We start from the raw sequence: 11,643 nt of genomic DNA on the forward strand, positions 1-11,643 counted from the left end.
CGCTTAGTACAATGCTCTGCACTTAGTAAGTGCTCAATAAGTACAATTGAATGAATTAATAATAATAATGGTATTTGTTAAGTGCTTACTATTGCCAAGCACTGTTCTAAGCCCTGAGGTAGATACAAGGTAATCAGGTTGTCCCACATGGGGCTCACAGTCTTAATCCTCATTTTACAGATGAGGTAACTGAGGCACAGAGAAGTTAGGTGACTTGCCCAAAGTCACACAGCAGACAAGTGGCAGAGTTGGGATTAAAACCCACGATCTCTGACTCCCAAGCCCATGCTCTTTCCACTAAGCCATGCTGCTTCAGTTCTCCCTCAGCACCACCAGGCACAGGGCAGATGGTCAGATGTATTTGATCTTCAGTCAAAAAAGGCCAGAGGGTTCCCAAGAAAGCTATATGGGGGAAAGTGTATATGTGGGATCCATCAGTCCCACACTAGAACAAGAAATCTAAATCCTCATAGTCCAGATAAACTCCCACCCAGTGGGGGCGTGAGGTCAATGGGAGATGGGGCCTTGGATAAGTGAGGACTTGCTAGTTATTTCCAAATTACCCCATTGTCTAGAATCCATCCACAGGGGGCCATGAGATTCTCACTTTTCTCCATACATTTACCCTACAAACACCCAGATCTGAGTCAGACTAATCTCCTACATCCATCTTCCAGCAAGGTCTCCCTAAGGTGAAGCCTTCCTTGCCCAGCATACAGTAACAAGTATTAAATCTCTCAGGGTTGTTGGGCAGGTTCTGCCATGTGTCTCCTCATATCACATGATCTTCAGACAGGATGAGAAGGGGTTAAGCCATGTCCAGATCCACGGTAATGTCAGCTCCAGTGTTGGAGGCTTGGGGCTAAGACCCCGAGACCCCAGAGAGGCAAGATGGAATCTGGGAGTGTCCCTGCAGTGGAGAACAGTAGCGACTTAGAACAGTGCTATGCACATGGTAAGCGCTTAATAAATGCCATTATCATTAGCGACTGCCTGGGGGGTGGGGAGGAGGGGTAAGAGGAAGCCCTCGGGGGGTGCCTGGATCCCATCAGCTCGTCCGGATGGCTCCGGAGAGTCCACTCTAGAGTTGTGGCACCCACCCCACGGCACCACCCAGGCATTGCCGTACTCACACAGGATCCATCTGGTGATGGAGACAAGCCCCATTCCACAAAACACAGCATGTGACATCATTACACTCCACCATGAATCCAGAGTTGCATGATTATGTCAAATCGCTCATGGGAACGGCACTTTGGATTATTGACAAAAATTCTGAAATCAGTATTCTCTTCAGAAAAATCCTTTATTTCCCCCAAAACAGAGATAAAAACACAGATCCAGCTTGGAGATGCCCAGAGTAGACACTCTCTCCCACTTCCTCCTTCCTCGGGGGAGCTGTCTTCCCCCAGGGATCAGAACCAATGGTCCACGCCAGTCTTGCTAGGGATACCCAATTCCTTCTTGGATTTTCAGCCCCCTTTTAACCTCCCCCCCCACACACACTTTGGTCCAGGCATTCCAGAAGGCTGCTGGGGCCCTAACAGCAGCAGGGAGAAGGAAGAGGAGGAGGCTGCAGAGGGTTGTGGGAATGGTCCTGGATCTGGCTTCCTGGGACTTACCAGGAAGAGCCTGGACTCCCAGGCAGGAGGGAGTTGAGACCCTCAGAGAACTTTAGATTTTTTTACGTTCTTCTAACTTTGCCCGGTTTGACTCTGCAAGATAACAGAGATAGGAGATGTCCATCAGTCCGTGAATGGGACACAAAGACTGACACAAGCTACAGAAGGAAATGAAGGAAACACAGAACTTACTGAGCTCGTCCCTGAGTTTCTCTGAAAAGAAAAAAGAAATGTCAGGTACCCTCCAAGCAGGGAGAACTGGGGTGAGAGCCTGCATCTGGGATTTACAGCTGTGGACTACACCCTTGGAAAAAATTCCCACTGCCAACTGGTTTTACTGACACTGTCCTCTCCTGATTCTCCTCCTATCCCTCTGGCTGATCCCTCCAAGTCTCTTTCACCAGCTCCTCTTCTGATTCCCACACTCTTCAAAGCTCAGTTCTGGATCTCCTTCCAATGCTCCATCAGCACCCACTCTCTTGAGAGGATTCATTCACTCTCATGACTTCAACTACCATCTCTATGCTGATGATTCCCAAATCTATCTCTCCAGGCCCAACATCTCACCTCTGTCATCTTGAATTCCCTTCTGCATTCAAGAAATACCTACTTGAATGTCCCGCTGATACTTCAAACTTAACTTGTCCAAAACAAAACACTTCACCTCCCCACACAAAACCCTATTTGCCCCCCAAGACTTTCCCATCATTGTTGACAACACTACCATCCTCCCAAATAATAATGATTATTATGGTAGTTATTAAGCACTTTGTGCCAAGCATTGTACTAAGTGCTGGGGTAGATACATGATAATCAGGTTGGACCTAGTCCATGTTCCACATGAGGCAAACATTGTAAGTCCCTTTTCCTGTCTCGCAAGCGTGTAAACTTGGCATGATCCTCAACTCATCCTCCTCATTCAATAAGCATTTTCAGCCAATCACAAAATCTTGTCAATTCTATCTTCACAATATCTGTAGAATCTGCCCCGCCTTGCTATCCAAACTGCTCTCGTGCTTGTCCAAATGGTCTTGACTACTGTATAAACCTCCTCACTGTCCTCCCTGTCTCCAACCTTTCCCCTCCCCAGTCCACACTTCATTCTGCTGCCACTATCGCTTTTAAAACAATCATTCTATGCATGTTTCTAGACTGTGAGCCCACTGTTGGGTAGGGACCATCTCTATATGTTGCCAACTTGTACTTCCCAAGCACTTAGTACAGTACTCTGCACACAGTAAGCGCTCAATAAATACAATTGAATGTTTCCCCTAAAATCTCCAGTGTTTTCCTATTCTGCTAACATACAGAAACTCCTTACCAACAGCTTTAAGGCACTCAATCGGCTCGCTCCCTCCTACATCTTCTCGCTCATCTCCCCCTACAACCCAGTCACAAACTTTACTCCACTACTCGGCCTCGCTGTTGTCTCTCTTACCGGTGACCTCTTCCTCATGCTTCCCACCTGCCTGGAAATCCTTCCCCCTCCATATCCACAGACCACCACTCTTCCGTCCTCAAGACCTACTCCAATCGTATCTCCTCCAGGAAGACTTTCTTAATCAACCTCTCATCTCCCTACCCTCTCCTCCCTCCCTTCTACTATAGAAATGTCAGGTCCTGAGTCGTTTATAGAAGGTTGAGACTGTGGGCTGGTGTATTCCCCAGGCCACTAGAGGCTCTGACCTCTGACTTGTCTGTCTACCTCCCCACCCCAGTTCTGGTCTCCTGCTTTTACCTGCAGCAATGTGGATGTCAAAAAAAAAAATATCCTCAATCACTTACGTTTTTCCTTGTGCTGTTTCCAGATGACATAAAGGCCCCCAGCAATGATCAGTCCGAGAATAGGCACCAGAATGGCTAGAGCCACCATCAATGGGTAGGCCCTCGGGATTAAGGGACCTGAAACAGAATTCCCCAAAATCCCTTCATCAGGGAGAACATGATGTAATTTCAGCCTATACCTGGGTTCTGGGAGGGCTGAAGCCTTACGAGAGAGGGCATGACCTGAGGCACCAAGTTATAGCTGTGTGTCTCCTCCAAGCCAAGCTAAGATCCTTGAGCAGGGGCAGTGAATCCTGAACTTTCTTCTTCTCTCCATGAGGGACCAGGGCCGAGAGCCCAGTGGTTTGGGGAGCACAGAACACCCAGGGTCACTGGGGGGAAGGACCAAGGGTGAGTATTACACTGGCCAGGCTGGGCTGGGGTGAGGGGACAGGGGGAGATGGAGGAAAAGGGACCTCTAGTGATTCCCCAGAGAGAGGGTTGTGTCCTTGGTGAGAAGGTCTGGCTCCCCTTCTCCCAATTCTTGGGCTTCGACTGTTTCCTCCAGCACAGGATCCCCATGAAACCAGGAAAATGCTGCTTCCTTTTGGACTTCTGCTCCCTGTGTCCACCCTGCCAGTGTTTCCCCTTGGGAAGGATTGGGGAGAGGGGCAGCAGTACAGCACCCAGGGGTTCTCACCCAGGAAAGAAGGGTGGGAAGGGGAGGAGGGTCCTGGGCTCTGTACCTATCTTTGCCTGGATCCCAAAATTCTTTCCCAACCTCACTCCACATCTCAATTGTCGGCTTCCCAAATGAGTGCCCCCTTCCAGACCAGTGTTTCCTTAGCAACTTAAGTTTGAATATGTGTGTGAGCATATAACAGAGGGTATGGTGCTCACAACGCTGTGTTGGCTCTTATGCCTCCCCACACCCTGCCCCAACCCAGCCCTGACCTCACCCCCTCTCCATCTAGCCCTCTCTGACCTCATGTAGTCCCTTGTGGGTCTCCACATTGATGGAACTTAAACAGACCCAGACCGGCCTTACCCTATTCAGACCAGATCTGGTTGGATCCACAGGAACAAAGTCTTTCCATGGTCCAGCACAACCCCCGGGTCAGGAAAGACCCTGACATTAAAAAACATGAATGTCCCCTGGGGAAAAGCCAGTCCAGTAGGTGAGTTGAGGGTGTCCTGTTTTGAATCCTATCTTAGCCCCAAGTTACAAGGCATCCGACTGGAACAGATTCAGGAAGAGACTGACCCCTTGAAAGGTTTCCATGGAATGCTACATTGAGCAGTGGTGCCTGTGAACCAGCGGGAGTTTGGGGGTAGCAGGATAGAACCCTGAGCAAGAGTGGACACTGAGTGTCATTCAGCCGAAAAGTATTCTTGGTAGGAATGAGACTGTATGTGCTGCTACCCAAGTCTGGGAGAGGAATATCTGCCATTGATCACAGCCAGGAAGAGTCACCAGGCAAAAACAGCCACTCACCCACCAGCTGGAGATCCATAGTGGTCTCAGCCTGCATGGCGTCATCTTTGAAAGAGCAGTGATACTTTCCCTCATCAGAGAGGCTGATGTTGCGTATTCTCAGAGCCACGCTCCCTTTGTCGATAGCATGTTTCACCATCTCCGTCCTCCCTTGATACTCCTTCATCTGCTCTCCAAACACGTCCCCCTTCTTGAACTGGTGCACGATGTTGGAGGGTTGGGTTCGGAACCATCGCACCTCCATTTCCTCAGCACTTTCTTTGGAGTCCAGGTGACAGGGTAACACAGCGACTCCCCCCAAACGGGCCAGGACAGGTCCAGAAGGTCCAATCACAGAAAACTTAGCTGTAAGAAGGGCAATGATTAGAAGGGTGCTGGCACTGGGGCCTCAGTGGGAGCATGAGACCCCTATCACTGGGCAAAGGACAGATCTGCCCCCATCCACCATCCGTAGGCCCTAGGGGTATCCTGATGACAAGCTCTCTTGATTCTGATCTCTGGAGAGAAATATTTAGAATGGGGACACAGAGGGGATTTTGTTCTTCTGATGAGATGTCCCTTTGGGGCAATGAAATGGAAAAGGAATTCCTACCTGAGCATAGAGTGGGCAGCTGAAGAAAGAGGAGGAGAATGATGAAGTATCTGGCTGTGAAGGATCCTGGGAAATCCACCATCTTCTTCTTTGCTGGGGACATAGAGAGACTGTGGTATTTGTTAAGCACTTACTATGGGTCAGACACTGTACTAAGCGCTGGGTGGATACAAGCAAGTTAGATTGGACACAATCCCTATCCCACATGGTGTTCACAGTCTCAATCCCCATTTCACAGATGAGGTAACTGAGGCACGGAGAAGTGAAGCGACTTGTCCAAGGTCACACAGGAGACAAGTGGCAGAAACAGGATTAGAACCCATGACCTTATGACTCCCTGGCCTGTGCTGTATCCACTATTATGCTATGCTGCTTCCCCATCAATCACCATCAGAGAGACAGGCAGTGGCTAGGATATGGGGCACACAGGAGTAGAAGACTCCTGGACTAGACCTCAGTACAGGTCAGCTTCCCATCATACATGTCACCAATTTTCCCAAACCAAATCTCCAGGTGCCCAATTACCAATCCCCACCACCACTGGTCTCCCCCAGTCCACTCCCATCTTTGTCTCTCAGGTTGAGTTAGGGAGACAACCTGGATCTGCTCTTTGCTCGGACATGGGCAGTGGTATCAGAACTCAGGCCCCTCGACCAGGATCTCCTGGACATTCACAGCTGCAGGACACTGACCTGAGAGTTGGTGGTTTGAGATCAGAAGCCAAAGGTCAGCAGGAGCCCTCGGACAGTTACGATGCCTCTCCCTGAGATATTCAGAACCCAGTCAGGAGTGAGGGAACCGTGCAGAGCCGAGCTTTGGACCAGGATCTGCAGGGGGGCCCAGGACCCAAAGCGGCCCACCAGGGAGCTGGTTCTTAATAAAATGCTATGACCTTACCCTGCCCCACATGCCACTCTAGAAGTGAAAGTAGAACAGGGTGGGGACCGGACTCTGTACTGGATTCCCCACCACACCCTCTTATGGTGAGAGATAAAAACGACTGTGTGAGGGCAATACCCAGTCTGGAACCCCTGATAAAACTCTGGGGGGAGGCTGTTCCCCTTGTGCTCAATTCTGTGACCCTGCAAGACCCCTCAGCAGCCATGACTGATCACGGGTAGGGGGACAGGGAGCAGGCGAAGGAGCTGGAGCCCACCATGTCTACAGAGACTCCACTGGCTGACTGTGTCTTGTTTCCTGGGGAGAGTCTCTATGCCCACTCCATGTTTGCCCAGGATACCTGCCCATGCCCATTGCCCCCACTATTTCAGACATTTAGCTCCCCCATAAAGTAACCCCCATTCTCCTATTTCCCACTTTCTTGCCCCTGCTACTCTCGCCAAATACGTCATTCATTCATTCAATCCTATTTATTGAGCACTTACTGTGTGCAGAGCACTGTACTAAGCACTTGGGAAGTACAAGTTGGCAACATATAGAGACGGTCCTTACCCAACAACGGGCTCACAGTCTAGAAGGGGGAGACAGACAACAAAACAAAACATGTGGACAGGTGTCAAGTCATCAGAATAAATAGAAGTAAAGCTAGATGCACATCATTAACAAAATAAAATAGAATAGTCAATATGTACAAGTAAAATAAATAGAGTAAAAAATCTGTACAAACATATATACAGGTGCTGTGGGGAGAGGAAGGAGTAGGGAGGGGGATGAGGGGGGAAAGGAAGGAGGGGGCTCAGTCTGGGAAGGCCTCCTGGAGGAGGTGAGCTCTCAGTAGGGCTTTGAAGGGAGGAAGAGAGCTGGCATTCCACAAAATTGAAACCAAAATGTTAGAGTCACCCAAAGTATTTCTTTTCCATTACCTCCCTTTGGCATCACTGACACTGTCCTCTCCTGATTTTCTTCCTAGTTCTCTGGCTGCACCTCTTCCTCCCCTTTAACTTGGGGAGTCCCTCAAAGCTCAGTTCTGGATCTCCTTCTATACTCCATATACAACCTTCTATTCTCCATCAGAGAACTCATTCACTCATATGGCAACTACAATCGGTATGTGGATTATTCCCAAATTTAGTCCTGACCTCTCTCCTTCTCTGCATTCTCACATATCCTTCTCCCTTCAGGACGTCTCTACGTAGATATCCCGTTGACACCTCAAACTTAATATGCCCAAAATAGAACTCATCATCCCACCCAAACCTTTTCCTTCTCCTGAATTTCCCAACACTATTGATATCATTATCCTCTTTGCTTTAAAAGCCAATTAACTTAGCATTATCCTCCACACATCTCTCTCACTCAACCTGCATATTCAGCCTGTCACCCCATCCTACCTTCACATAATTTCTAGAAACTGCCCTACCTTATCCAGCCACACTGATCCAAGAACTTGTCCTATCCTGCTTTGACTACTGCATAAGCCTTCTCACTGGCCTCCCTGCCTCCTGACTCTTGCCTCTCCAGTCCATACTTCATCCTGCTCCCAAACCATTTTTCTTACAAAATGTGCAATCCATTGAGAAGCAGGACCTAGTGAATAGTTACCTGGTCTTGGCGTAAGAAGGACCTGAATTCTATTCCCAGCTCCACCACTTGTCTGCTATGATCTCAGACACTTAGACACTTAACTTCTTTATGCCTCAGTTACCTCACCTGTAAATTGGAGGTTAAAGCTGGGAGCCTCATGTGGGACATGGATTGGGTCCAACCTGATTAGCTTGTATCTATTCCAGTGTTTAGTACAGCTCCTGGAACATAGTAAGCACTTACCAAATACCACACACAAAAAAAATCCTCCAGTAACGCCCATCCATCTACACATCAGACAGAATTTTCTTACCATTGGCTTTAAAGCCCTGTCTGTCCTCTAGACTATTAGCTAGTTGTAGGCAGGGAATGTCTGTTATAATGTTGTATCATATTCTCCCAAGCACTTAGTACAGTGTTCTGCACACAGTAAGTGCTCAGTAAGTACAATTGACTGACTGACTCCTACCTTAGTACTGTGCAAGTGCTTAGTACAGTGCTCTGCATACAGTAAGTGCTCAATAAATATGATTGAATGAACTTACCTTGCCCAATTCGACCTACAGCTCAGCCCGCACACTCCTCTCCTCTAATGGCAACCTACTCACTGTACCAAGATCTTGTGTTTCCTGCACTCATTCATTCATTCATTCAATCGTATTTATTGAGCACTTACTGTCTGCAGAGCACTGTACTAAGCACTTGGGAAATACAAGTCGGCAACATATAAAGACGGTCCCTACCCAACAACGGGCTCACAGTCTAGAATGGGGAGACAGACAACAAAACAAAACATGTAGAACGGTGACACTCGACCTGTGGCCCTTGTCCTCCTTCTGGCCTCAAATTCCCTACCTGTTCATATTGGGCAGATCACCAGTTGCCCCATCAGGAGTCCTACTTCATTCAGATCTTCTCTAACAGGCCTTCCTTGACTAGGACCTCACTTTCTGTATTCTCCCTTCATCATCCATGCACTCGTCTGTACCCATTAAGCACTTTGATATTTACCCTATTCCCAGCCCAATGCCACTTTTGTAAATATGTATCGGTACTTCATTTTAATATCTGTTCCCCTCCAGTCTGTTAAGTAAACTCCTTGTGTGCAGGGAGTGTGTCTATTTACTCTAGTTTACCGAACTCTCTCAAGTGCTCTCTCTGCATGCAGATGTACTCAGCAAATACTCTGCCTACCCCTCATTTCCTGTTCATTGCCTCCTTGGACTTCTTACTCATTCGCTGCTGACATCATTTCTTTCCTGTTGGTCTTGGCCATTATTAATGGCTGGGTGTACTGCATTTAATCTCTATTTTCTTATAAATTTATATTTTCCCTAACAAAGACTGTTTGCCAATGGCAGGTGCTGTGGTTAACCCTTGGTAGGGGCTCTGGGTCCAGGGTCCTGACACTCACTACCCCTTGACCCTTTGTCAATCAATCAATCAATCAATTGTATTTATTGAGTGCTTACTGTGTGCAGAGCACTGTGCTAAGCGCTTGGGAAGTACAAGTTGGCAACATATAGAGACAGTCCCTACCCAACAGTGGGCTCACAGTCTAGAAGGGGGAGACAGAGAACAAAACCAAACATATTAACAAAATAAAATAAATAGAATAGATATGTACAAGTAAAATAAACAAATAAAGTAATAAATATGTACAAACATATATACACGTATTCAGGTGCTGAGGGGAAGGGAAGGAGGTAAGACGGGGGTATGGGGGCGAGGGGGAGAGGAAGGAGGGGTCTCAGTCCATTAGTGGGTGAACAGTCCAACGCTTGGTGAATTCTGCTTCACAATGATAGGAAGAGCCGACATCGAAGGATCAAAAAGCAACGTCACTATGAACGCTTGGCTGCCACAAGCCAGTTATCCCTGTGGTAACTTTTCTGACACCTCCTGCTTAAAACCCCAAAGGTCAGAAGGATCGTGAGACCCCGCTTTCATGGTCTGTATTCGTACTGAAAATCAAGATCAAGCCTGGGAACAGGCTTCCTGGGGCTCTCCCACTACCCAGAACTGCTGTGACTGTGACATGACTGAGTCGTCACCCCCCTGACCTCTGGGAAGAAGTGTTCAGGATGTCAGAACAAAGTCCGGGGGAATGGTGGTCAACAAGGACTTGTTCAGCTCCATAAGGAACTAAGTTTGCACCCCTTCCCCCACCATTTCCCTTGAGTGATGGCATCTCCCCCCGACCTCTGTAAAACAGAACATCCCCCATAATTCAACTCCAGCCTCAGAGAGCAAGGGATCTCCCAGACTCACCCCCTCGATCTGTCCCTCTTTGGTCCCAGCCAGCAATCCCCAGCAGTAGGGAGTAGTAATCAGACACAGTTTCGGCCCAGGGCATCAGCTCAGCTCCCTTCTGCACGGCCTGGTGTCTGGCATTCTCCCTGCAAGATCCGACTCTGCGATTGGTCCAGTGGGGCCTCACCATCCAATGGGAGGACCGAGTCGGCTCATCTCATCAGTCACTGGGCAGAACTCTCCAGGACAGATTGCAAGAATGAAAATGAAACTTGGTGGCAGGAAGCCCTTAGGACTCAAAAAAGCCTCCAGCACAGGGGAGGTGGTGGCAGGCAAGCACACAACTGTTGTCCGTCAAATATGGACAACAGCAGGATGATGAAGCATATACTGAGGTGTGACAGGGGCAGACTGGACACACAAAGGGATGGTTCATTTTCGCAGTGGATGGTCAGCCCGGAGAGTGTACCTGGGGCAGCTGTGGTCCTGGATCTATCACTGTACTTCCAAGCGCTTAGTACAGTGCTCTGCACACAGTAAGCACTCAATAAATACGATGGATTGATTGATTGGACACTAGAGGGCTTGGAAAACAGAGTTGTTTGGGGGCAGAATTGGAGAAGGGGAACACACAGTATGTTCAGTGCTGGAGGAACAGGGCAGCACTGACCGGAGACCCGAGGAAAGAGAGGACAGGAGAACAGTGGGGAAAGGAGCAGGGAGAGGGAAGGGGAGTAGGGGGATCTCTCCCTCAAGAGTCTTGATCATCTCTGTGAAGACATGGATGAGACCATCAGCTGCAGAAGATGGTCTGGGGAACACTCAGGATGCTGTCCACTGTGGCAGTGGATGGGGCTGGGAACCAATGGGTGAACTTGGAGCTGAAGACATTTTCCTAAATATCTTCTTGCACTGATTGTCTGGGTTGGAGATGGTTGTGAACCCCATGTGGGACAGGAGTTATTGTCAAACACTATTGCATTGCATTTGCCCTAGCCTTAGACCCCTAGTAAGCACTTTACAATGATATTATCAATCAATTAATCATATTTATTGAGCATTTACTGCATGCAGACAACTATGCTAAGCACTGGGAAAGTACAATATAACAAAGTTGGTAGACAGGTTCCCTGGCCACAACAAAGTTACCGTCTAGAAGTGGAGCTTACAGTCTAGAGGGGAAATTATTCATTATAATATAATAATAATAATAATAATTAATGATGATGATGATGATACCAAGATGCAGAGCAACTGCAGTCCTCTGATTACCAGTTTCCAGAAGCCCATGACCTTAGTGTCATCTTTGTCTGCTCTCAGACTTTTTCTTCCCTACTCGGGTCTGCCATTAAATCCTGCTGTTTTTTCATCCACAGTATTTTCCAAATTCACCCCTTCCGCCCCACCCATTCAACCATCAGGTTGAACCAATT

At 48.2% G+C, this 11,643-nt stretch overlaps 1 protein-coding gene across 2 annotated transcripts; it reads right to left on the minus strand.

The window, feature by feature from the left end:
* Positions 1 to 1,287: 1,287 nt before the first annotated feature.
* On the minus strand, positions 1,288 to 10,342 carry LOC119947352 (myelin-oligodendrocyte glycoprotein-like). 2 transcript variants are annotated; one of them, XM_038769001.1, is made up of 6 exons: positions 10,229 to 10,342; positions 5,474 to 5,566; positions 4,882 to 5,226; positions 3,408 to 3,524; positions 1,815 to 1,835; positions 1,288 to 1,715 (listed from the first exon to the last, which is right to left on the minus strand). In XM_038769001.1, the coding sequence occupies exons 1-6, from the start codon at positions 10,311 to 10,313 to the stop codon at positions 1,675 to 1,677; spliced, it is 702 nt and encodes a 233-aa protein (XP_038624929.1). In that variant the 5' UTR covers positions 10,314 to 10,342; the 3' UTR covers positions 1,288 to 1,674. The 2 variants fall into 2 exon arrangements, with proteins under 2 accessions (XP_038624929.1, XP_038624931.1); XM_038769003.1 differs by having other exon boundaries at positions 5,474 to 5,583.
* Positions 10,343 to 11,643: the final 1,301 nt, after the last annotated feature.

The sequence above is a fragment of the Tachyglossus aculeatus genome, chromosome Y4 (genome assembly GCF_015852505.1).
Source record: "Tachyglossus aculeatus isolate mTacAcu1 chromosome Y4, mTacAcu1.pri, whole genome shotgun sequence".
Classification (NCBI taxonomy): domain Eukaryota; kingdom Metazoa; phylum Chordata; class Mammalia; order Monotremata; family Tachyglossidae; genus Tachyglossus; species Tachyglossus aculeatus.

Excerpts from the sequence above, each read along its gene's own strand:
- LOC119947352 (XM_038769001.1), bottom strand. The coding sequence starts at position 10,313 with ATGCCCTGGGCCGAAACTGTGTCTGATTACTACTCCCTACTGCTGGGG. Across the intron at positions 5,227-5,473 it reads GCTGCCCACTCTATGCTCAG|CTAAGTTTTCTGTGATTGGA; the intron begins GTAGGAATTCCT and ends CCCTTCTTACAG. Across the intron at positions 1,836-3,407 it reads GAAACAGCACAAGGAAAAAC|AGAAACTCAGGGACGAGCTC; the intron begins GTAAGTGATTGA and ends TTTTCTTTTCAG.